The sequence below is a fragment of the Aotus nancymaae genome, unplaced genomic scaffold (assembly GCF_030222135.1).
Source record: "Aotus nancymaae isolate 86718 unplaced genomic scaffold, 86718_ANA_hifiasm-v0.15.2.pri h1tg000089l, whole genome shotgun sequence".
Lineage (NCBI taxonomy): Eukaryota > Metazoa > Chordata > Mammalia > Primates > Aotidae > Aotus > Aotus nancymaae.
The window spans coordinates 9472542-9499196 of record NW_026988504.1 but is presented as its reverse complement, the minus strand read 5'-3'; the positions used below and the strand labels follow the sequence as shown (position 1 = coordinate 9499196).

At 53.0% G+C, this 26655-nt stretch overlaps 1 protein-coding gene across 1 annotated transcript in view; it reads right to left on the bottom strand.

Annotated features, from left to right (window-relative positions):
- The window catches only part of SDK2 (sidekick cell adhesion molecule 2), a 316185-nt gene that overhangs the window by 175808 nt on the left and 113722 nt on the right, over window positions 1-26655 (bottom strand). Inside the window, exon 2 of the mRNA XM_064369185.1 lies at window positions 2597-2756. Within this exon, the coding sequence (XP_064225255.1) occupies window positions 2597-2756 (160 nt within the window). The remainder of the gene's footprint in view (window positions 1-2596; window positions 2757-26655) is intronic.

Below are 26655 nucleotides of genomic sequence, written 5' to 3'. Positions count from 1 at the left end.
TGCAGCAATCCTTCAATGAGAGGCAGTGTGGTGGACGGTAAAAAATTCCCACTCTGCTGTCAGACAACTTATATTTGAAGCCCAGCTCAACCATCTGACCTTAGGTGATTTGTTTAACTTCTCTGAGCCTCAGTGTGTTTATCTGTAGGGAAATAACTGAAACTACTCATAGGATTGTGGGCAGGATTAAATGAGATAATCACAGAGTGACATCATAATGTCTGTCATATAATACATTCTTTTTCATTGTCTATGATTGCTATCATCATCATCATCATCATCACCAATTATCATCATCATTGTCAATAGCTGGACCCTGTCCACTGCATCATCATCATCATCATCATCATCATCATCATCATCATTAATAGCTGGACCCTGTCCACTCCATCATCATCATCATCATCAATAGCTGGACCCCATCCACTCCATCATCATCATCATCATCATCACCACCATCATTAATAGCTGGACCCCATCCACTCCATCATCATCATCATCATCATCATCATCATCAATAGCTGGACCCCATCCATTCCATCATCATCATCATCATCATCATCACCATCATTAATAGCTGGACCCCATCCACTCCATCATCATCATCATCATCATCATCATCATCATCATCAATAGCTGGACCCCATCCATTCCATCATCATCATCATCATCATCATCACCATCATTAATAGCTGGACCCCATCCACTCCATCATCATCATCATCATCATCATCATCATCATCAATAGCTGGACCCCGTCCACTCCATCATCATCATCATCATCATCATCATCACCACCATCATTAATAGCTGGACCCCATCCACTCCATCATCATCATCATCATCATCATCATCAATAGCTGGACCCCATCCACTCCATCATCATCATCATCATCATCATCATCAATAGCTGGACCCCATCCACTCCATCATCATCGCCATCATCAATAGCTGGACCCCATCCACTCCATCATCATCGTCATCTTCATCATCATCATCATCATCAATAGCTGGACCCCATCCACTCCCTGAATGCCTGCAGGGACAAGGGCTGACTATTTCCAAAGGCAGCCCATTGCCTCTGGTCCTTCCTCTGAGCTGGAACCTGCTTCTGTGTATCTATCACCCACCCTTGCATCCTAGCAGTGCCGGGGCCCCAGAAGAGTGGCTCTGAATCAGATAAGAAATCAACTCTCCTCCTTCCCTCCTGGATCCTGCTTCCAGCTCCCTGCTGGAAGAAGTCAAGGGCAGCCTGGACCTGGCACCTCTTGCACCTGTGGTATGCCATCCCAAGCTCTTGGTGACCCACTGGAGCATGTCCAAAGTCTAAGGAGATGCAGGGGCTCTTCATAGAGACGGTCACAACTTCCTGATGGTGGCCAGGTGGTGGCCAGGAGAGGCTCTGGCCCCCGACTGAAAACCACAGCAGGGACTGCTGAGGGAGAGCCTTCTGGTCTCCCTGTGGGCTTCCTGGAGAACCGGAGGCCCGGAGTGGCCAGCCCTGCAAGACCTCTTGCTTGCTTGTCCAGGTCTCCCTCTGTAGGAGGAGAGGGGATCCCCTGTCTTGGGCTTTCTTTTACCAATGTGGCCACCCTACATCAGCCCATCCAGTCCAGGGTTAAGGCAGAGAGACTGGGGTGGGGGGTCACTCCAAACTCTGGCCTCCATACTCCCTAAAGGATGGTTCTCCTGAAGGACAGATCTTCAAGCAATTAAACCCCCTCCTCTTATTTGCATTCCCATCCCAGGCCGCCAGATTTGTATCAACATCCCCAGGGCAAGACAATCTTGTTTCCCCAACAAAACCAATTATGCACATCAGGCCCTGGGATTAATCACCAGCCACAGGGTTGGAGCCAATAAAAAAGGCAGAGATGGGAGGATGAGAGCAGGAAGGAGGGAGTGCCCACCCCAGTCTACGGCAGCAGGAAAGGCTGAAGGCCGGGGTGGCCTGGGCGAGGGACTGCTTCCCTGCTGGCAGCAGATCCACCCTTGCTGAGACCCCACGCTCTCTCGGCTCTTCTGTCCCCCCACCTGGCAGTGTCCCAGCAGAGAAAGGCCAGTCAGGCTGAAGAGCTCCATTGCATGGGCACAGATAGGAAGTGAAGAGAAGCCCAGAGGCCCTGGGTGGGCCTTCTCCGTGTCTCACCTGAATTGTCCCCAAATAGATGTTCCCTCCTTCACTGATCCTAGGTTGCTGCAGACCCCACCCCTCCATTGGACCCAGGCCCCTCAACAAGAGACCCCTGGAGATGGCAGGGTTAGAGAGAGTGAAGAGGGGGTCACAGTCATCACAGCCACTGCTGCTATTAGTGAGCCCCTGTGCCCAATCGCCACCTCTGCTCCTGTGCACTGCAGTAATGACCACCGTCCAGGCAGCACCCCTGGTCCACCATCCAGTCATCCTCTGCAGGGATCAGCAGGGTGGGGCCATCTCACCTAGGGTCAGGGCTGCCTTTGCCACCCACTTCTGGAACTCCAGGCACCCAGGAGCCCCGAGGCCCACACTGTCAGGCAAACCCCCTCCCCACCTTGCCCTCTTCAAGGCAGGGCAGTGGCCCCTGCAGCCAGGAGGAGGGCGGGCGGCGCAGGTTACCTGTATTCCAGGGAGAACTTGGTCAGCTCCCTGTTGTTGTGGAGCCACTTGAACTCCAGCGGCCAGCTGCCCTCCGCCATGCACGTGAGCACCAGGCGGTTTCCTTCCAGGTGCACCTGTGTCCGCACAGGCTCCGTCTTGAAATACGGGGACACGTCATCTGCAGAAACAGGGAGACAAAGCTGCCGGTGATCACCTGCTCGCCTGTGTGCCCTGGCTCGTTTAGGACCCTAACGCCCCTAGGCAGATGGAGCAGGTGCAGCCAGCTAACTTTCCCAACGTCTGGTGGCTGGGAGGGACTTGAACTTGGGTCAGTCTGACTCCAAGTCTTAGTCTTCAGCATGAGTCCCCTACATCTGCCAACCAGAGCCCTGCCTCCTGCCTCCCCACGCTGGGCTACTGCCCTGCTGCCAGCCCACACTCCAGCACCTTCCATCATTCCCTCTCAGCTGTGCTTCCGTCCCATCCACTCTGCTCTCAGGTTCTCCCTCCAGGGCAGGAAGCAAGAGGGGCACTTTTTGTGACTCAGCCAAAGGGAATATCAATGTCACAAGGAGAACAGGGAGGTGGGTTCACATGGGCCGTAGCGGGTACAGGGTCTCCTGAGTCCTGCTCCTCAAGGCTGGGGGAAGCCCTTAAAGACATCGAGCACAGAGTCCATCCAGCGGGGCCCCATGACCACTGGCTGCCTGCTCCTTCCATCCTCGGCCCTGGGCCAGCCTGCCTCTACTTCTCCATCCACTCCAGGCTGGCTGCCTGGTTGCCCAGGTGGTGAGTGAGGGGCAGAAGGGTTGCTTCCCCCTCTCTGCAGTTACCCTCATCCTCTGAGTGGACAGCCTCATAGACCCCCCTGCCCCACCACAGTTCTCTCGACAGAGACAGTGAACTCAGATTCACTGTCTCTGCCTCAGATTCCACGAGACTGCTCAGTTGGCTGCTCTAGATGAAAACGGGATCTCTGCCCTTCTGGTCAGTTGGGGAGAGGGTGGATGTGAATGCACAAGGGAGTGATGGAAGGATGGGGGAGACGGAGGAAAGGGGAGGGGCTCTAAGCCGTCTCGGAGACATCTGCCTTTTTCTGGAAGGGGTGGGGCCGGGAGGCAGGAGCCAGCATCTGGTAACAATATCCACAAAGATGACAGCACCTGCTATGTTCCAGGCTGTTCTAGGGGCTCTCACATATGCTCGTCTAATCTTCACAGCAACCTCACCACTAGACAGGATTACAATCTACATTTCGGAGCAGGGGACACCAAGGTCTCGAGGGGTTAGAAACCTGCCCAAGGTCACACAGCTGGGCAGGAGACACTCAGCCCCGCAGGCAGCTTCGGAGGCAGAGCACTTTAGCTGACACCTCCCTCTGTGAAGCCAGAACTAGGCGGAGGACAGATATCAGGGAAGAACCCCCAGAGCTTGTGCCAAAGAGCCTTGCATTTGATTTGAGGGAGCGGGTTCTAGAAAGCACCACGCAACAGCTCACCTAGTGAGCACCTACTATGTGCCAAGGGCTTGAAGCAGCTGGCCTGGGGCAGTCCAGGCTTGTCAGCCCAATGTTATGCAGCTTCCAGTGACCACACTGTGCCCAGATGGGTGGGAAGTAATTAAAGCCATGCAGGAAGCTGTGGGCAGGGTAGGCCGTGGGCATCCCGACCTTCAGGTCAGTGGTGGGGAATCTGTCGTCTACAGACCTGTTTATCCACTCCACCACTTCCCAGCAGCGGGAGGTGGACAAGCGTTCACCTTTCTGAGTCTCTATTTCTCTATCAGCAGACACAGGAAAAGAAATAGCTACCTTAACATCTAAGGCTGGAAGGAAATAGTGATGGTGAAAATGCTGGCTCCGTGCCTGCCCCACAGTAGATGTTCTGCCAACGTTCATTTCCTTCCTGAACCCTAAAGTACCGTGTCCCCTCCAGGGAAGGGGCTCCATCACCCTCAGTGCTGGCTGATGCCCCAGGCCCGTCTTGGTCAGACAGCCAACTTACCCCTGTGAGCCCAGAGGGTGGAAAACACCAGACAGCCTTCTTCTGGCTTAAGAAACGGAACATGCCTGTAAGCCCAGTGCTTTGGGAGGCTCAAGTGGGAGGATCACTTGAGGCCAGGGGTTCAATACCAGCTTGGGGGACATAGTGAGACCCCCTCTCTACCAAAAAAAAAAAAAAGGAAAGAAAGAAAAAGTAAAAGAAATGGAGCAAACCAACCAGAGGAAGCAGAGGACGGGGATCGGGAGGCGGCAATTTACAGCTGGAAGGGAGTGGACCAGGTGGTAGGCAGCTGCGGCCGGGTGCAGAGGAGCTTCTCCTGCAGCCCACGTTGGAACGTAAGGAGGGCCTGGAGCCCGGGACCCAGGTCCATCCTCTCACTATCAGATCTGCCCAGTACTGGACATCCATGGTCTTTGGACAGGTTCAGCGTTTGCTTTCAGGCCTCACTGGGTTCAGGTAGACATTTACAACGTAACAGAAGCCATCATGTATAGGTGGGGCCCAAGTTAGCTGACGCTGCTGCACAGCACCCCAAAATGTTGCACCACCGCCCCCAGGGCCCAAGCGCTCAATCTTATGAATATATAGCTGCGGCAGGTTGGGAGGTTTTTCCTTGAACTCCCACCCTGGCTGCTGCTAACCCTCACTGTGTGGACCACCTGAGGGGCACACTTGAGAGTGGCCTCAGGGTGGCTCAGAGGGCAGGTGCCGGCAGGAGGCCACTTCGACTGCTCCCTCTGTGTCTCACTGTCTCACTGCTGATGTTTTATTTTTTTTTGGAGACAGGGTCTCGCTCCATCGCTCAGGCTGCAGTGCAGTGGCATGATCTTGGTTCACCACAGCCTTGACTTCTGGGGCTCCGGTGATCCTTCCACCTCGGCCTCCGGAGTAGCTGAGACCACAGGTGTGCACCACCAGCTAACTTTTGTGTTTTTAGTAGAGACAGAGTGTCACTATGTTGGCCAAGCTGGTTTCAAACTCCTGACCTCAAGTGGTCCACCCACCTTGGCCTCCCAAAGTGCTGGGACTACAGGCATGAGCCACCGCACCTGGACTGCTGATGTTTTAATCACACATCTCTCCCTGCTCATGCATGCACGTCTTTCCATTGCTCTGAACAACCGTCAGGTGAATGCAGCATCTTAAAAACAGCTAAGAAGATGCTTCTTTCTGAGGGTGGAGTTGGAGGTGTGACCACCACTGCTGGTCCCTTCCAGGGGCGTTTGTGCCTCCAGGGTCTTAGACCACCTCTGGCCAAGTGGTGGGGAGGGTGGAGAGGCTGGTGGGCACCCATTTGCCAAGGAAAAGGACTCACTGCCCGCTGCCCACCGGCAGCCAGCTTTGCTCTCAGCTTAACAAATGGGCACATTCTCACTTCAAAGGCGCATTCATATTCTCCAGCAGCTTTCAAGAGCCCTTTGAATCGCGCTTTTAAAAACCCTCTGTTCATTGCTGTCATCACTCGTTTGTTTTAAAACAATAACGATCCCAGCCCCTGAATGATTAAATCCCTTCCATGTGGGGCTGACTCAGAGCCAGAACAGTCAGAGGGGCCGGGGTGTGTGTCTGTATGCACACATGTGCCTATGTGCAAGCGCGCGCGCGCACACACACACACACACACACACACGTGCTCTGTACCCAGACACCCTCACCTCTGTAAACCTGCTCACTGGGCAATTTGCTCCCAGGTCTGCGTTTGCTTGTTCATTCTTCAAGCCCCCCCGGGGGCGCCAGCCTGCAGCAGAATGACTTTTGCTTGGATGAGTTGATTCCAGAGGCTGCCAGAGATAATAACTCTGGGAAGGAGGAGAGGGAAGGGGAGGCCTTTCTCTGAGAATCTGCTGGGTACCAGGCCCTGGGTTGGGGGCTCCTCATTCCTTGCCTACCATTATCCTCACAAGGCTCCTCTCACCAAGCTCCTGCGGTGAAGTCACGCCCTCCTAAAAGACCCCCTGCCCTCTGAATACAGGGATCCTGGGAGGGACGCCCTACCTAGGACTCAGAGCAGTGACAGCTGATTTTCCTCAAGGACCTGCCTGGTCCGAAAGCAAGAGACGGCAGGGGGGCTGGCAGGGTGTGTGCTGTAGGAAGAGTGACAGGCTGAGGGGAAGAGGATGCTTCTGGGATAACAGAGCATGTGCATGTGTGTGCATGTGTGTCTGTGTGTGCAGGTGTGTCTGCATGTATGTCCATGTATGTATCTGTGAATGTCAGTGTGTGTGTCTGTGCACATCTATGTGTGCATGCCTGTGTGTTCAAGTATGTGTGTCTGTGGTCTGTTTCTGTGTGTGTGTGTCTGTGTATATGTATTTCTGTGCAGGAACAGATTTCTGTGCTGTGAATGCTCAGGAGGGTAATAGAAATCAGATACCTTGGGAAAGTTACTTAACTTCTTTGTTCCTCATTTTCCCTAGCTATAAATTGGGGATATGTTTGTTTCGAAGATTAAATGCATTAATAAATATATACTGCTTAGAACAGAGCCTGGCACATGCTAGGAGGGGTGGCTATTAATAGTATTGATCATATATGAAGACAGACAGATTAGCCTAGAGAGAAGAGCTCATATCCTGTTTGCAGGTGCCAGTGGCTCGTCTCAGCCTTAGTACTAGGATGGTGTAGTGTACGACCTGTGCAACTGTACACAACAGCCCTGTTAGCCACCCTCTCTGTGGAAAAGGGGATGATTGAGAATGAAGGAGAACTGTGGATAGAAAGAATCAATGTTACAAAGATGTCATTCTCTTCAACTTCTCTTCACTTCAAACACACACACACACACACACAGGGAGGAATTTTTTTTAAAGTAGACAAAGTGATTCTAAAGTTCACATAAAAAAAAACAACCATGAAAGAATAGCCAAACAAATTCTGAAAAAGAATAGCAAACAGAGGAAACTAGCATAGACACTGAAATACATTACAAAGCTGTAATAATTAAAACAGTACCTTATTGTAAAATAGACTGATGAAGAAACAGTCTGGGAGTCTAGAAATAGAACCAAATATATATGAGGAAATTTAATGTATGATTAAAGTAGAATTTCAGATCAGTGGGTAATAGACCAATTATTCAACAAATGGTTTTGAAACAGCTAGGGAACCATTTGAGGATTAAAAAAATCAAGTTCAATCTCTTTCTAGCACTTTTACCTCAAAATAAATGCTAGATGGATCAATGTTTTAAACATGAAAAATGATATTCTAAAAGACCTAGAAAAAAAATTCACAGAGATTTAAAAATATACAGTCTTGGCAAAGCAAAGTACTCGCCAAGTACTTTCTAAGTACTATGCAAGCTCCGAAAGGTCATAAAACAGATTGATACCTTCAACTACAGAGAAATTATGCCTGGAAAAAAACCCCTCATAAACAAAAAGAAGCGACAAATGACAAACTGGGGAAAGACATTTGCAACTCTTATCACAGGCGAAGAGCTAATTTTCCTGATATAGAAATGTTCCCACAAATCAATAAGAAAAAGATTAACAAACCAATAGAAAAATGGGCAAAAGGATGTGAAGTTCACAGAAAAGAATTACAAATGCCCCTGGAACTCACACAAAGATGCTCAGCCTCATGATAAGAGAGAGGAAAACTAAAATTCAATAAGATACCATTTTTTCCCCTATCACATCGGCCAAGATGTAAAAGTGTGATATTCTGGGCTGGTGAATTTGTAGAGCAACAAGCACCCTTGCAGACAGCTTTGCGGGACCGTAGCTTGGTACGCCCTCTACGGAGAGCAATTTGGCAATGCTATCAAAGCTAAAAATGCACACATCCTCCAATTCGCCAACTCTTCAAGGAATTCACCCTCCACAGGCTCACTTGTGCATGTATGAAATGACAGCACTTCAGAGCCGCTTGGTTTGTAACAGCAAAAGCTTGGAAATGGCCTGAATGCCTATCAAGAGGGCACTGGTTAAAGAAATGATTGTCCCTCCAAACAATTGAATCCTGTGCAGCAGACAGCGTCAGAACGATCTTTGAAAACTACTGGTAAGTAGCATAAACAAGGCACAGAATAGGGTGGATCATCTGCTACTGTTTAGGTAGAAGGTTTTCTTCTTCAAGTATAAAAATCAATTTGCTTGTATTGGCACAGGCTTTTTCTAGTGGCTACCTGAAAAGCTGATCCCAGTGACACCTGAGGGAGATCTGGGTGCCTGGCCACTTGGGTTGGGGGACCGACGAGCTTTTCACTCTACCCCTTTGTGTAGCATTGATATTGTGGACCATAGGTATGAATTACTTATCTATGATCAGATATATGCCCACATGTGCATACATGCATGTGAGTGTGCAGGGTGAGCAGTCCACAGGGTGATCCCACTTATGACAGGAAAGAGGACAGACCCTCTGTGTGTGATTTAGGCATGTCACATGGCTCCAGGGTCCCGGACCACCAGAGCCTGAGCTGCTTGAATGAAGAGCAGCCTTTAGAGGCCAGCAAGAGGCCTCAGCCCAGGGCTTCCTTGTAATTTCCCATAACAGGTCAGGGGGTCGCTGATTGCCATCTTCCCTTGATATTTGCACTAAATACTCCCATTGTCATCCCCTAGGCTCCAGGCTAAATGGCCCCATACAGAAGCCAATCTCAACTTCAACTTTTCCCCTCCTCTGCAAAATAATGTCATCTTTCTCTGGAGTCCTCAGGCTGTGTCCATCTCACTGTTCGGGGGCCTTGACTTCCCAGCCAGCCCAGCCCTGGGAACCACACCTTCCATGGAGCCATTCCTGCTGGGAATGGGTCAGTGGGTGGAGGAAGCGGGTGATGGCTTCTGCCAGCCACCTAATTGGCCAAATGATATCCATCTGCCCTCTGGAGCAAGCTGCAGGGAGTACCAAGCCTGAACAAGCTCCCTTCCCAGCTCTGAAACATGCAGAAGCCTCTCTTTTTGTAGCTTCTTCTCAGGCATGGAATAAGGGCTCAGCCATCACGAGCTTCCCTGGAATGCTTGGGAACAGGGTGGGAACTGGGGTTTCTAGACTCGCAAACTTTCTCCCACCATCTCCTAGTCTTGGCCCCACCACCACGTCCTGGACTGACCACCATGGCCTCCTAATGGGTGCTGAGCATGGAAATCTGTGCTCCTTATCCCTGGCAGGACACAGACCTGAGCAGGATGGACCCTGGGTCAGAGGGAGCAGGGGGTCAGGGTGGGCCGCTCTCACCAAACCTCACTTCTCTCCAAACTTCTATTCTTACTGCTGCCTTTATTCCATACTGGCCATGCGACTTTTTTTTTTTTTTTTTTTGAGATGGAGTCTTGCTCTGTCGCCCAGGCTGGGGTGCAGTGGTGCGATATTTGCTCACTGAAACCTCCACCTCCCAGGTTCAAGCAATTCTCCTGCCTCAGCCTCCTGAGTAGCTGGGATTACAGGCACGTGCCACCAAGCCTGGCTCATTTTTGTATTTTTAGTAGAGATGGGGTTTTACCATGTTGATCAGAATGGTCTCGAACTCCTGACCTCATGATCCACCCACCTCGGCCTCCCAAAGTGCTAGGATTACAGGTAGGAGCCACTGAGCCCGGCCTAGCCATGGAACTTTCTATCCATGAAGCACTTTACGTCCATCATCTCAGTTAAGAGGCCTGAGAACATCTCAAGGAAACCACTATCATTGTACTCACTTCACATAGGAGAAAACTGATGCTCAGAAAAGTTCTGTAACCGGACTCTGCCACACAGACATACATTCAGATCTGGAAGTTTTCAGAACTCTAGATCTTTCTATTATTGGCATAAGACCTACCAAAGCTGTCTCACCCTTCATACCCCAACTTGTAGCACCAGGAGTGGAGAGAGGGACAAGGGACATTCAAGGAGGTTGGTGGCCTCTCTCAGGGAATGGGTTTCGACGCCACAAACAGAGGTCATGCAGCATTCCTACTCCAGCCTGCAATGTCGTGGCCCCAGAGCCAGATCCTGGGGTGAGGGTGAGACAGGCAGCCTGGCTCAGCTGGGAATGAGTACTGGGAATTAGCTAGAAGGATAAAGAGGCAGGACATTCCAGGAGAGACGGGTCTGCCCAGGGGGTGAGGGTTTCAGGTGGATGAGGTAAGAAAGTACAGGGAGAGAAGCCTGGAAATGGAGGTCACATAGCACAGAAGATGAATGCATGGCTGCGGGGGCCAAGTAAAACGAGGCCGAGGCCAGAGCCTTCGGGGCTTCTTGGGAAGAAGGAGCTAAGCTGGGGGACCCCGCCCCACAGCCCTGCTCCCGAGGAACCACCTTTTCCAAGAATCTGGCTTGAAGAGCCCAGTGGGAGAAGATAAATTGGGTTTACATCCCATTTTCATGCTAAAGTTTGACCTCATGCAAATTCACCTCCTGGGCCTTACCTGTCTCATCAGTGAAACGGATGGAAACCTTTGCCCCAGAGGCTGCAGGAGGAGCAAATGAGCTCATGTGTGTGAGGTTGGCGCCATAGTGCCCCTTTCTGCCACACAAACCACTGGGGGTGACCACATAGGAAAGAGACAGGGAAAGGGGGGCAGGGGCTGTTATGATCGTCCCACCTGTTTCTCGCTTCTCAGAACCACCCCTGCTAAGGAGCCCGCAGTCTCCTGAAGGTCTTACATCTGAGGGTTCCAAATTCAGCTCCCTCAAGGCCATTCCAAGCTGGCTCAAAAACTGGGTTTTGCCGGGGATGGCTCATGAGGTTTTGAGCAGGGTCAGGACTGGTAGAGACAGCTGGGGCCAGGGGAGGGGTTACAAACGCCTGCATGGATTGGTCCTAAAACGTCGGTCAAACCCAGGCGGGAGATGGTACTGGACAGAGCACTGAGGGCCCAGGAGGAGGCTGCTGTGGCCCTGTTCAGCCCCAGCCCTCCAGAAGAAATGTCTGCATGTCGCACACAGAAGCAGGCGGGGCAGGGACTTTAGCTGCCTGATAAAGGCTGCAGGGCCTGGGGCTCCTGGCGAGTCCTCTCCCTCTCCCAGCCCTATGCCTGGCAAGGCGTCTTGTTCCTGCCTCACCAGCCAGGGCCGCACAGCACCCTAGCCCCCTCCCCTTGGATTCCCTCCTCCTCCCTTCTCCCACAAATGAGATGCTAATTTATGCCCCTCCCTGGCCTCCCCGTCTCCTGGCAGATGCCTGGCCCAGCTCCGGCCCCAGTGCTGCCTGCATGCCAAGGGCTTCATTAGCCAGGAAGGAAGACTCTCGCCCTCCCTCGTCTAATCCTCTCTGGTGACCTTCAGGAGCCAGGCACCTTCTGACGTCGGGGGCCTGAGATGGTGCAATCGTCAATTATGCCGCGGCCTCCGCAGCTGTTCCCGAATGGATTTCTTGCTCAGAGAAGCGTGTTTGAAAAGCATCTAATGGAACGGATCGTCAATTTGTTTGAATACACATCTAATCTGATTAGGGGGGCGCTGGCCACCAGGGCAGCTAGTGCAACTGAGCCTTGACATGGATGGCCCCAGGGAATTGTAAGTGGGGTGGTGGAGCCAGCCTGGGAAGGGAGGGGTGTGTGCCCTGAGCCTGCCACCGAGCCTTCCTCAAGCTCAGCCCGTGGTACGTCCAGCCAAAATGTCACAGAGAAAAGCAGAACACACCACACAGATGCCAGGAGAGCTGGGCCCATGCCTCCTGTTTTTCTATAGCCCTGGCACTGGGCACAGAGTCTGGGACAAAGATGATGCCTGGGAACTAGGTGGCGAATGAATGACAAGGAGGCCCAACATGGGAGCCAAGGGATGCTGATAAAGTCATCTCTGGGACAAGACTAGGTGATGCCTGTAGAGGGCTGAATATGTCTCCCCTAGATTCACGTTCTTCCCAGAACCTCAGAAGGTGACCTGATTTGGAAAGAGTCATTGCAGAAGCGGTTTGTTAAGGTGAGGTCACACTGGAGTAGGGTGGGCCTTCCGTGACTGGTGTCTTTGTAGGAGGAGGAGGAACACAGGGACAGAGACACACAAGGAGAAGATGGCCAAGTAAAGACAGAGGCAGGGACTGGAACGATGCAGCTACCAGGCAGGGAATGCCAAGGACTGCCTGGAGCCGCCAGGGCTAGGAAGTGGCCAGAATGAAGCCTCCCATTGAGACTGCCGAGGGAGTGTGCCCCTGTCACCTTGATTTCAGACTTCTGGCCTTCAGAACTGTAAAAGAAGAGATTTCTGTTGTTTAAAGCCACCCAGCTCACAGCACTTTGTCATGGCAGCCCCAGGAAACTCACATGATGCCTGCAGAAAGTTGTGTCCGTCATTCCACAGAAGGCAGCATGGTGGAGAACTGGAAGTGAGCCCAAGCCCTGCCTCGCTGGATGTAGCCGGTCCTTCCCAGACACACCACCTACGCCATGCCCCAGGGCCTTTGCTTGTGCCACTCTCTTCCCTGGGGAGCCCTTTCTTTCCTTCTTTACTGGGATAATGTCAGTGCTCAATCCATGTTAGTTCCTGTCCAGCATCCCTTCAAAGCTCAAATGCCACGTCCTCTGACAGGCTTCTCCAGATGTCCTCCTTGGACTCCTGAGATGGCCTCCCTCCCAGCATGCCTGGTGATTCCCATGCTATGGCCTCCTCTGCTGGGCACACTGAGACTCCCTCATCTCCCTAACCCCAGAGCCTGGCACCAGCCTGGCATGCAGAAGAGCCCAGATCCATGAGAAAGTGGGCAACCCGACTTGCTGTGGACCCTTCACTCTTGGGAGCAGACCAGCCTGGGGATTGCAAAGTTCCCTTCCCCCCTGACATTGTAAGAGCCAAGTAGCCCTCTGGGTGATGACCTTACTGGGCCCTGAAATGGGACCACCTGGGTCCCAACCCAGTGGGCTTTGCCACCCACAAGCTGCATGTCCCCTGAGTAACTCTGCTGCACCTCTCCTGAAAAATAGGGATAATAATGCCTACCTCACAGGCCTATGGAGTGGGTAAGGGCTTTGACCAGTGCCTGGTGCAGACAAAGAGCCCTTGACAAGGAGGCCGTTACTATTCCTCATCTCGGCTTGGTGTAACTTCTGCAAGCCCATCCCATAGCTGGGGTCTCCTATTTGAAGCACACAGGTAAACAGGGCAAAGCACGTCCAACCTTGCATGGAAAAAAAAAGGTTCTCATTTCCAATAGGTTTATTTTGCAATTAACAAAGGGGAGGGGAGCGCCTTCTTACACTTCACTTGGAGGGTTCAGAGATTAAACTTGTACCATTGATTAGAATGTTTTGGCCTAACGGTGCTATTATCGTTTTAGTGTATTCAGATTCATCTGAGCTATAAAAGTGGCAATAATAAAATGTTCACCCACTCCTGGAATTCCTCCCACGAAGCCCGATGGTGCCACATGGACCACAGTCCTCGTCCCCCCAGTGTCCCCAAGGCAGGACAGTGTGCTTGGAGCAATTCTGCAGTTTTACAGCTGCGACTTGAGACCTCCTAGAAATTGATCAATGGTCTGGCCAGCCTAGGTGGCTTCATGAGAGTTGGCTCTGCCTTACCTCCGTCACTTCTCACAGGTGACTTTCTCCACCATGCAGGTACCATGCTCCTGCCCATCCCCTAAGCCTGGGGACTCTGGTGACAGAGAGACAATGCCTTCCCACAGTCCTGCAGGAGCCCAGAGCAAGGACTCACAAGACCAGGGATGCTTTCAAGAACCCACAGCCTGGGGGTCTCCAGTGTCTACCTCCTTGGTCAACGATGGTGCCACAAGATGTGTGGCACAGAAGGCTGTGCTGTGAGGAAGGGACCGGCACCCAGAGCTCTGGCTGGCATGCTTCCCGGGGCAGACCCTGTTCCTCCCCTTGCCTACCCTTGGAGAAAGGCCATCACCTAAAAGGGGGGAGAGCTGGAAGTTGGGGAAGATGGGAGTTAGGGGCGGTAGCTCTGACTCCCAATATTGAATGAAGTGGGCTAAGCAGGACAGCAGGTGTCTTTTGGGCTTGACCTCACCACCCCTAAATGGAGCCTTTCTGCCCAATTTCCAGGGCTTCTCCCGAATTCCCTGGCTTTAGGGCAAGGTTGCTCAGCCCAGGGACAAGAAAGAAAGGCGGGTATTTGTTAAAGGCCTACTCCACGCTGAGCTCCTTATGTTTACCCATTTAATCCTCCCAGCCTGCTTAGCGGAGTGCTATGAGGACTTGTATTTCATTTAATCCTCCCAGCCTGCTTAGTGGAGTGCTATGAGGACTTGTATTTCTCTCATCTGAAGCTCAGAGGCGAGAGATACCCGGTCGCCTGTGTCAGAGGCAGAGCTGGGTTTTGAACCCATAGCTACCCGCCTCCATGCAAGGCCTCTGACCTCCCCTCGGTCTGGGCTTTGGAGCCCAGGAACGGATTCTGAGGCTGGGCCCTGCGGGGAGGGAAAACAAAGCAGGAGCGGCTCTCCGCACGGAGGCTGAGCTTCGGAACCACCGCCGAAGAACACGCATTCATCAGGCTGCTGACCCCGCTGTACCGGCACTTTGTGGCGTGTAACAAAGACCGCCGAGCAGAAAATTGGAGTTCAATTTGCCGTCCATCCTGCGCGCAGTGCTCAGCCCATTCCAGTCCCTGGCAGGCACCTCTGCGCTTTATCATAAATAATAACACCACGCGGCTCTATGGCCCTTTCCGCAGTTACAGTCCCCGAGCAATTTACAAGCCGCATTATACACAGAAGCCTGCACATGCCTGGCGGCTGGCACACACCGCACACATGCGGCTCCCTCCCCAGTCACTCCCAGAGGCCCACGGCTGCCCTGGTGTCCTGGTGTCACCCAACTGGGGGCTGCACCCAATCTGGAGGGAAGCAGGCCTTTGTCCACCCCTGGATGCTAGGCTCCACTCCTGCCCTGGTCACCTTCTTTTTCCCTTTTACTGGCTCTTGTGGTTGGCAGAGAACTCATGAGGACTGGTGGCCCACTGCCCCTTGCTGGACCAAGGCCAAAGCCACTGCCCCTCTCTTCCGTTCCATTTTAGAAGAAGCTTCTGGATCTCCTCCCCTCTGATCGGCAGTGGCCCTTCGTCTCTACCACAGGGAGCCCCGTCTCTCCCCAGAACATATTGGGGTGGTGGAGGGCACAAAAGCAGCAATGGAGACCCACAAGTGCAACCTCTCACTTTACAGATGAGACCCCTGAGGACCAGAGAGGTGCAGCAGCCCCCCTGCGGACTCTGTGTCAGCGGCTGCACTGAGACCAAAGCCCAGGACCACCGGTGCCCAGTGCACTACACAGCGGGGCCCCATGAAGGGAGGTTCGCAAAGGCCTAGGGCAGACTGGGCTGCTCCCTCTGAGCATCTAGAAACTTCCCCAGAGGCAGGAGCTTCTTCCTTCTCTTACCATCAAACTAAATAAGAGGTCAACTATTGTATGAAACCATTTATATGAGATATCCGGAGCAGGTAGATCCACAGAGACAGGGCTGATAGGTGATGGGCAGGCGGGTGCAGAAGGGGGACTGGGGAGTGACTGTTAGTGGGTGCAGGTTTCCTTTCGGGGTGATGAAAATGTTCTGGAATTCAGTGGTGGTTGTACATCACTGTGAATGTACCAAGTGCCACTGAACCGTTCACTTGAAAATGATGCTTTCTTGATTTCTCTCTTTCTTTCTTTCTCTCTCTTTCTGTCAGACAGGGTCTCACTCTGCTCGCCAGGCTGGAGTGTGGTGGTGCAATCATAGCTCACTGCAGCCTTGACCTCCCAGGCTCAAGTGATTCTCCCACTTTGGCCTCCCGAGTAGCGGTGACCACAGGGGCCTGCTACCACGCTTGGCTAATTTTTTGTATTTTTAGTAGAGATGGGGTTTCCACATCTTGCCCAGGCTGGTCTTAAACTCTTGGACTCAAGTGATCTACCTGCCTCAACCTCCCAAAACGCTGGGATTACAGGCTTGAGTCCAGTCTTAAAATGACTAATTTTATGTCATGCAAATCTTACCTCCATCAAAAAGAATAAAAAGATGCAATAGATGCCAGGTCGTGTGTGCCTCCTACTTCCCTCCTCTCCCTGCCAGCTCCTGCTGTCCTTGGGAAGGATGGCAACTCCAGGTGCTCCTTCCTGTGCTAAGCCGCCTTCTGGCTCCTGCCTTCCCACCTCCCGCCCTTGCCCTGCCTGTACTCAGGAGCTTCTCCCATGTGTGGGCTCATGTGCTGGGTCTCCTCTGGGTTCTGGAGGGTGGGGATGTGTTTCCAATCACTCTCAAGTTTGCAGGCCATTCGGCGACAGAAGGCCTTGACTTTGCTACTGGATGGGAGTCGGGGGGGTGGTGAGCCCCAGCTCTGCATTTATAGACTGCTCGAGACAGTCAACACCTGTTTTCTGAGTCACGGTCTCCTGGTGTGCACCAGGGAGTCCTGTGACACCTCCCTTGCAGGGTTTTGTTAGGATTCAATGCCATAGAACTGGAGAAAAACCCGGGGACACCATGCCTGGTGGAGAGCGGGGCACACAGAGATCACAGGAACCAGGCAGGTGCCAGGCCTCGTGTTGGCGCGTCAAGTGTGTTTCCTTATTCGCATCACACAGCAATGCTGTGGTGTCAGAACTGTTCATGATCTCACTTTTCAGAGCAGGGCACTGAGGCTTTCGGAGTTGAGTGACTCCTGAGGTTACATAATGGAAGTGGCCTGGACGGTGACTTGGGTCCACATTAAAGGTTCATTTTCTTGCTCCTTCCACAAGCCCAGTGCCATCAAAGACCAACCCGGGGTGTGCAAGTCTGAGTGCCCCGGAAAGGGAAGGCAGCGCTTTGCTCCGGCGGAGCTCCAGGGTGGGTGGATGGGCTGCCCCAGGCTGCAGCCACCTCTGCTGCCCACCTCATCCTGGCCTGGCTATCTTTGCTTACATACCTGGGGGCACGTGGTATTCCCAGACAACAGCCTGACCCGCCTGCTTGGGGAAGCAGAGGAATCTGAAGGTAGGGATTGGTGGTGGGGAGGGACACGTGGCAGGCCCCCGCGTTCCAGGGGGCTGCATTCATTACCCTTGCCCAGGAACCAGCCGGGGCTCCCTGCCGTCTCTGCTCTTCTGCTTTAGAAACGCACAGCCTATCTGTGGTACAGGAAAGGTGGCTGAACCGACGTCTGCAGAAGGTGATGGTATCTGGACTCTGGACCACCTCCAGATGGCTATCCTCCCAGGGAGGTCGGCAGCTCCCCTTGCCTCTCTCGCTTAAAGTCATGTAAGCAGATCAAATCAGCACCACCCCACCCAACCCCTGCTCCTCTCTGGAGGAACCTGGGGCCAGCAGCTGATAAAGAGTAGAGGAGAGAGACAGAAACACAAGGAAATTCATACCGATGAGAGGGCAGGCCAGGCTCACCCTGAGCGTCTCCAGGGCGCCACAGTTCACATTCAAATGGAGTTTGTGTCTCTGTCTCTGGAACCCAGCCCCTCTTGCAGGTGGGGTGAGGCAGGAAGTGGTGGCTGAGGCTGGACATCAGGGAAAGCCCTGGGCTGGAGGCCACGCCTTGTTCTGGCTGCGGCTGCCACAGCTGCTTAGCTTCTCTAATGGGAAGCGTCTGTGGAGTTCATCTAGCTCAACCTCTTGCTGGCAGATGGGGAAACTGAGGCAGAAGAGTCCGAAGGAGGATTGGAGCTAGATTTTCTGATACCAAGTCACCCTGTCTCACTTGATAGCTCTTGGCCTCATTTTTTCCATCAGTTAAATGGGCATAAAGGTCTCACAGTCATCCATTGTCCCCTTCCAAGTCTAGGCTCTGCACTTGGGCCTTTTTGAGGATGTCCGATTATGCCAGGAGAGCCTCTTTTCCCCAAGAGAGAGCCTCTTTTCCTGATGGAGGGAGGGTTGCTGCTGCTGAATGTTCTTCCTGGATTTCTGCCCTATCCCATGTCATGGGTTGAAGTGCATTGAAGTCCTAACCCTGGATACCTGTGATTGTGATCTTATTATTATAGAAGTGGTCTTTGCAGATATAATCAAGTTAAGATGAGGTCATGAGAGGGGTCTCTAATCCCACATGTCTCGTGAAACAGACACACAGGAGAAGATGGCCACGCGAAGGCAGGCGGAGATGGGAGTGATGCCGCCGCCAGCACGGGAACGCCAAGATGGCTGGCGGCACTACGAACCAGAAGAGGCCAGGAAGGGACTTCTCTTGTAGACTGCAGAGGGAGCATGGCCCTGCTGGCCTCCAGAACTGTGCAGCAAGAAATTTCTGTTGTGTGAAGCACCGGGCTGCAGTACTTCGTTATAGCAGCAAATGAAACCACCCCCTCCCTGCACCCCCCAAATAAGAGGGCAGCACTAGGCGGAGCCCCTTTAGCTCTGGGAAAGAGAGGAGGCAGCAGAAAAAGAAGGGTGAGTGGGGGCGGCGGGCCCATGCTGGTCTCCTTCCCAGAAAGCACCAGCCTCCAGGGAAGGGGTTGGAGAGGACCTATCAGCACGTAGGGCTATCCGTCACACCGTACCTCCCGCCAACGTGCCAATCCTGCTGCCCGAGGGTTTCCCAGATGCTGCTTCAGCAGAAGCGGACCCCTCTTGGATGTTCCTATGCCCGTCAGGACAGCCCTAAACATCTGAGAGCCTTACTGGGCCCTGGCATATCTCGGTCATTTCTGTATCTTCAGTCCTTAATCCGGTGTCTTCCACAGAATAGGAGCTCGGTGGACACTGAGCGAGGAAATGAATGAATGGGGTTTCCTCGTTTCCAGGCTTACCTGTCCCTGCATCTGGCTGACCTGTCACTTCTTATTCCTACTGGCCGCTTCTCTAGGCCTGGGCCTCCCTTTGCCCTCCCTGGCCCCAGAACCATGTCATGACAGCTGCTCTGCAGCCGGGCCTGAGCTCAGCGAATGGAGACTGACGACATTCTGCACAGCAGGGATCCTCAGGCAGCAGGATTGGCATGTTGGCGGAAGGCACGGTGTGATGGATAGCCCTACACATTGATAGGTCTTTTCCAATCCCTCCCCCGGAGGCTGGTGCTTTCTGGGAAGGAGACCAGCATGGCCCTGCCATCACTCACTCACCCTCTTCTGCTGCCTCCCCTCTTTCCTGGAACTAAAACTCCTGCCCTTCCCCTGGGGGGCTGGTGGGAAGGTGGATGGGATGTTTAGTGCTCTTGGGCTCAGGCAGAGAATGAGGGGCTCCTTGTGTTCCCCCTTTTCCTGCCAGGACACCCCCATGCAGACAGAGTGATGTGAGAGTCACACACCTACTGTGCCCTCTTCCCTCTGGCATGAATGGAGGAGGGGCCCTCCTTCCCAGGACCCCTGTCTGTGGTCACGAGGGCCAGGGGCCTCTGTGCACTCTGTGTGATCCCCGAGCCCAGGTAGCCCCACTGTCCCACTGCACAGATGAGAACACAGAGATGCTCAAAGACACGAAGTGACTTTGCCCAGGTTACACACATGGCCAGTGTAGACCCTGGGATTGGAATGCCAAGCTATCTATCTCCAAAGCCCACACCCCTTCCACTGCAATGTGTGAAGCGGGTTGGAAAGGCAACGGAACCGTCGCTGGGTGCTCCCTCCTCAGCCGCGCAGGCATCTCAGGCAGGAGCAAGGGTTCCTTCTCCCCTCTGAGCACCTCGCTCCCATGGACTTGGGCTGCCTGGGATGGTCTGGGAAAGGCCAAACCATCTCACGCGTCCCATGGGTGAGGCCGCGGACGGCTGTCAGACTCACCTTCCTAGGCCTGCCTGGCCCTGGGCAACCAGGCTGCTTCCTTGGGCTTCATTCCCTTTAGGGCATGATGAAGTTCATCTCTGCCCGCCCCTCCCCAGGGCACCAGGGAGTGAGCAAGAGCTGGCCTTTGAGGCAAGAAGCCTGGAGAACCACGGGTGTCGTCCCTAGCTGTGTGAGACCCAAGACAGGCTCTCTGGGGAGGTGTCACAGGGAGAAGGAGGGCCCCGAAGCAGCCCTCAAGGGGGCAAAGGCCAGGAGGGTCCTAGGAGATCTTTGCTCACGCTAGCCAGGCCAGGGGCGTAGCGGGCAGGAGGGCAGGCCAAGAGCTTGGGTTTGGCAACGGACAAAGTCAGCAAGGGAAAGGGAGTTTACAGGAAGGGGACAAGTTACTGGAAAGGACAGTAAATTAATATAATAGGGCTGCTTGGCTGGTGACAGGGAATAAAACACAAGGTCCAAAAGAGCCCCGTGCGAGATTGTCAATAGGATGAATGAGAAGGGAAGGGGAATGGGGGAAAGGATGGGAACCGGAGGCTCGCTGAGCCGTCTGCAGGAAGAGGTTGGTGAGACGGCTGACCTCACGGCACCACCACCTCCTCTGCCTCTTCTCAGATCAACGTTGAGACCAGAGCCTTCTCTCCAAACAGCCCCACAGGATCCCATCCCTATCCTAGAACTCATTCCCTCCCTTTTGTACCGGATTCCCCATCCCCACCTACCCAAGAAGGATGCCCCCACCTTGCCCTCTTGATTTCAGCGCCCTTGACTCCCACCCCATGCAAATGTCCTCAGCCCTTAGCCATAATGTAGAATATGCATTTCAGCCATTCATTCATTCACTCAAAGGTCAACTCATTCATTCAGCAAATGCTTTTTGAGCACCTACTATGTGCCAGGAGATGTTAGAGTGAGCAAGAAAGAAACCTCTGTCCTCAAGGAGCTCCCAGGGGATATGGATGAGCCACTTGGCAGTGGGACAAGTGTGTCACAGAGTGAAGCCCTTGGTACATCAGGCTGCTGCAGAGGCATGGTTTGCAGGGCTGTAATGGCCCTAGGGAAGGTGCTCCCAAGCAGCATCCTAAGTGGGATGAGCCAGGAGGGGCAGTCAGGAACACTCACAGGCATACGGTGTCATTTGTGGAAAGCCAGGATGCATTCAAGGAACGGTGGCTTCTGGAAATAACAGATATTTCAGCACGGTGGGCTGGAGGGTACAGGGGTGGGGGCTGCAAGGTGGGAAGAGATGTGGCTAGCCAGCAAAGGGGCCGCAAGAGCAGGCCTGGGCAAGATGAACTCTCATCCAAGTCCTGGCTTTGCCAATTAGGACCTGCATTATCTTGGGCCAATCAGGTCACCTCTTTGATCTGGTTCCTCTTCGAGGAGAAGAGAATGAGCTGGGAATAATATATTAATATCTGCTTCATAGGGGAAAATCAGATATAGCTCTCAGCTTGGCTTCTGGGTTTTGAATGAATCAATGAATGAATGAATGGTGAGGATCAGAGTCCCAGAGAATGAAGGGCTTATAAATTATGCCTAGGCACTTGGATGTCATCTGTGGGCGGGGGGGAGGCACTGGAGATTTTGAACGTGTGTGTGTGTGCATAGGTGTGTGTGCACATGTGTGCAGGTGTGCGCATGCAGCTGTGTGCATGTGTGTGCATGTGTGCACATGTGTGCAGGTGTGTGTGCAGGTGTGTGCACGTGTGTGTGTATGCATGTCCTGAGGGCTTGTTTGGGTGGCAAATCAGCCCAAGACCCCACAAATCCACTTATGTCTCCATCTCCAGACTTTCTTAGAGGAGAGTCCCATGCAGTGTGAGGAAAAGAAGCCGAGGATGGTCCTGAATGACCTTTGATGAGCATGCAGTGAAGGACCCTCAACCCTTCAAGTTAGGATCTCAAAGTCATGACTCATCCTGTCGACCTTTCCTGCTCAGCGAATACCAGTTACAGCCCAGGCCCTGGGAATACAAAGAGGTGCAGACACGGCCCTGCCCGGGGGTCTTCGCAAGCTGGCCTGAGAGAGAGGATTCACGGTGTGAGGGATGACTAACAGCGTGAGCCATCACCAGGCACAAGCTCACTGCGGGTACAGGAGCCAGGTGGACGGGCACTCAGGGAAGAGTGGGGCCACTGAGGACTGGCGGGGCAGTCAGGGGAGCTGCATGGAGGAAGGGGACCCTGTGAGTCATCTGCTCACTGATCAATGCAATGGCACTGGCTTATCACTCTGCCCAGTTTTCGGGGGGAGGGCGGGCAGGATGATGCCATCTTTCAGCTCATAGAGCTTAGCATCTACCAAGAAATGCAGATGGCAAGCAGGGATCGCAAGAGCGAGGGAAGGGGTGTGGAAAGGGTTCAGGTGGTGGTGGGAATCATAATGCAAAGGACAAACCTCTCGAAAAGGTCACCCTTATGGCAGACAGAAGCCAGGCAGAGGGAGCAGCAGGTTAGGGAGTTTGGAGGGAAAGACAGCCGGGCTCCTTCACATCTGGCTCTTGTGGAGTGGGGCCCTTGTGGTTGGAGTCCCAATGGCAAGAAGAGGAAAGGAAGAGGGAGCGGGAGGAGAATGCACGGGGCCTGCACTGGCCTCATTAGTGAGCCACATCCAGGCTCCAGGGCCTTATCCTAACAGCAAGAAGAAGGCCCTGAAGTGACATTGCCAGCTTGGCAGTTTTCTGTGCCCCTCCCGGTAGTGCAGGGGGTGTGGATGGAAGGAGGCAGGAATGCAGGCTGATGGAAGACTCCGGGGCAGAGACAATCTCCCTGGGAGAAACACCTCCCTCGGTGGACACCGTTTTCTCTTCCATCCTATGGAGAGACTGTTCCCTGTCCAGAAGAAAAGTGATGCTGGGGAGAGAGGAGGTGGCTTTTTCTCTCGGACTCTGGTGCCCATGATGGGGTGGTGAGAAGAATGGGGATTGAGGAGCTGTTTTAGACGTGGAATCGACACGATTGGGTCAGACTGGAGGGCGGGGGTTGTTTGAGGGCAAGAGAAACGTCAGCAGTGAGGGCAAGGTCACTGAGATGGAAACACAGCTGGTTTGGGGAGAAGGTGCCGAGTCCAGTTTCGGGCATGCCCTGGCCAGCTAGTTATCCAGGTGGAAGATTCAGGTAAGAGCCAGGTCTGGACCCCAGAGAAGGGGTGTGGAGCCATCAGTTAGCACATATGGGGAACTGGAGCTGCACACCTTTCAAAATTCCCAGAGAAATCAGGGAGAGAGAATAGGTACAGTCTTTCTCATCTGAAAATGGAGGTAACACTGTCAATATGAAGAGTGGAATGATTATTAAACAAGTCAGGCTAGGATGCTGCCTTGTTAGTAAACCACAGCCAAATCAGGCCGGGGTACTGGGTGGAGTCGTGTGCCCCAAAATTCATTTCCACTTGGAACCTCAGGATGGGACCTTAATTTGGAGCGCTGCGGTCTTGGCGGAGTACATCTCCAAAGTCTCCCCAGCTTCTTTTCCCTTCCTGGGTTCCTCAGCCCCATTCCTAGTCCGAGCAGGTGCAGTGAAAGAACCAACCCTTATGAAGAGCTTGCAGCGTGCCAGGTTGTCCCAGGTGATGCACCGAATCCACGTGACACTCCTTCAAGGTCACTTCCACTGCTCTAACAGATGGGGAAGCAGTGACGCAGTGAGGCTGAGGATCTGCCCAAGGTCACCAGGGAGTGAGCCACAGAGGGATTCACACTCGGAGCTAATGAAGTCCTTGGCTCCAGCTCTCGTCCCAAGGTGACCAACTGCCTCGCAGGTGAACAGGGAAGGCTGCCTGCTCCCCATTCTCCGCTGTCTTCTCCCAAGCCAGGGGCCGAGGCCTTCCACTCCCCCATCTCTCTCCTGCTCCCTGTTGACTCTTTGACACTGCAGGGTCACCATCCAGTACAGCAGATCAATCTCTCTATGGCTCATCCGCTCCCATTGCATTTATCTCCCGAAGGTCGAAGCTTTTATTTCCGGGTGAGAGGAGTGTCCCCTGGCCATCCCCAGGCACAGATAACTTATGGTCTAATCAATACACCCATTACCCTTTGGACCACGGCACCGACACAGGTGCAAGGAGCCAGGGGAGCATCTCGCCCCTGCACCTCCACCGTCCTTGATGTCCCTGAGCTCTGCCCAGCTTCTGCAGCTCCCTCTGGGGGCTCTCACGGGGTCTTCTCCTTGTTGCCCCCTCTTCTGTCTTTCTTGAGTCCCCTTATAGCATTTTGGCTACCTGAGCCTTCTGTAAATACCTCCTTTAGGGGCTTAGCTTTCTTTTCTGTCATATGGGAAAAATGTTTCCCTGTCCAAGAAAGTTGACTCTGGGGAGAGGGAAGGTGGTTTAGTTTGTAATGAGCGAAAAGCATGCATGTGTGGGAACCGGGAGTCCTGTGGTCAGTATTGAGGTTGGGGGCAGCTGAGGGAGGACCAAGCTGGAAAACAGGGATTTCACTCGGGTCTGCCTCCACCACTGGGGGCTGGGAGACTTTGGAAAGGTCACCTCAACCCTCTGTGCCTCAGTTTTCTCATCTGAATGTGGAGAAAGTACCATCAATATGAAGAGTGAAGTGATTATTAAACAAGGCAGGCTAGGATGCTGCCTTGTTAGTAAACCACAGCCAAATCAGGCCGGGGTACTGGGTGGAGTCGTGCTCCCCAAAATTCATTTCCACTTGGAACCTCAGAATGGGAGCTTAATTTGGAAATAGGGACTTTGCAGGTGTAATTCTTTCTGTTAAGATGAGGTCATACTGGATTGGAATGAGCCTTACATCCAATGACTAGTGACCTCACAAGAAGACGAGGTGAAGCTACAGAGACATGCAGGGAAGATGGCCATGGGAAGACGCAGGCAGAGATTGTGGCGATGCACCCACAAGTCAAAGAGCACCAAGGGCTGCTGGCAAAAACCAGAAGCTGGAGACGGGCATGGAACACGTTCTCCCTCAGCGCCTCCAGAAGGAACCCGCTCGGCTGACACCTTTATTTAGGATGTCTGCGCTCTGGAACTCTGAGATGATATATTCCTGTTACTTGAGTCACCCAGTCTGTGATCATTTGTTATGGCAGCCACAGGAAACACACAGAGTTGGTAATAAGGTAGTGGGAGAGATGTGTCCTTAACGCTGGACCCATTCCTGCCACCCAGTGGGGTTAGGTGAAGTTCTCCACGGACATGGGCAGGGTGGAGGGAAGGGGGCAAAACCACCCCTCCATATCTTGCATTCCAGTAGGACCCATACCTGAAGAAGGGGGCAGCTAGCTTCTTTATGCTTTGCTCCAGCTTCTTGTCTCCTCTCCGGTGTCCGTTTGTGACAGTCCCCTCCTGCACTAGTCCATTTTCACACTGCTATAAAGATACTGCCAGAGACTGGGTAATTTATAAAGGAAAGAGGTTTCATTGACTCACAGTTCTGCATGGCTGGGGAGGCTGCAGGAAACTTACAATTATGGCAGAAAGTGAAGGGGAAGCAAGGCCTAGACAGAGAGAGACACAGATAGAGAGAGAGAGACAGAGAGAGAGAGAGAGAGACAGAGAGAGAGAGAGAGAGAGAGAGAGAATGTGTGCAAGTACGCACAGAGGAAGCTGCCAAACACATGAAATCATCCATCAGCTCTCATGAGAACTCATTCACTATCATGAGAACAGCATGGGGGAAGCCACACCCATGATCCAGTCACCTCCCACCAGGTCCCTCCCTTGACACCCCAGGATCCGTGGAACACCAAGGACCCTATATACAGCTGGAGGGGCTGTAAGCCCCTGGCAGGGGTGGAGACCGTACTGCTGGTTGGGTGGGAGCGATGATGTCTAAGTGGCACTACTATATGCGTCCGTTTCACCCGGTCCTACAGTCTCACTCCCCCCTAACATTCTCCAGCTTCTCCCCATGATGGTCTTCACAAACGTCACGGCACCATGTTAATTTTCAGAAGGGAACCATTTTGGGCATCTGTTAGTGGGAACAACCATGCCCCTTGTGGCCCCATCAGAGCATCTAGCTACAAACCCATAAGAAAAGGGGACCCTATCTGTGTTCTTTGACAAGGGGCATAAGACTCTTCCTAATCACCAGCCCCGGGCCTCTCTGGGTGTCTGACCATGCCGATCGCTCGCTCCCTGACTGTCTAACCCTGGTTTCCACCATCTTCTAGTCCTCCTCCGCTTCCCGCCCTCCCTTCCCTGCCTTCCTCCTGCGGTTCTGAAATGTTGGTGTTTCCAGCTTTCTGCTCTGATCTTCCTCATTCCCACCCTCATCCCTTGGACAGAACAGTTGCTTTTCTTTTCTGCTTTTAGCTATGGCCTGGATGTCAACGCCTCCCAGATCTTTAACCCTGATTTCTTGCCTAAATAAGTCAACTGTATTTTGATGACCTCCAACATGCTCAAAAGTTTAAAATATCCAGAGCTAAGCTCCAGTCTCCGCAAGCTTGTAGAGGTCCTCTAATTCTCTAATACAGTTAGCAGTCTTGTTTGCACAGTCGTCCAAGCCAGAAATAATGGTGC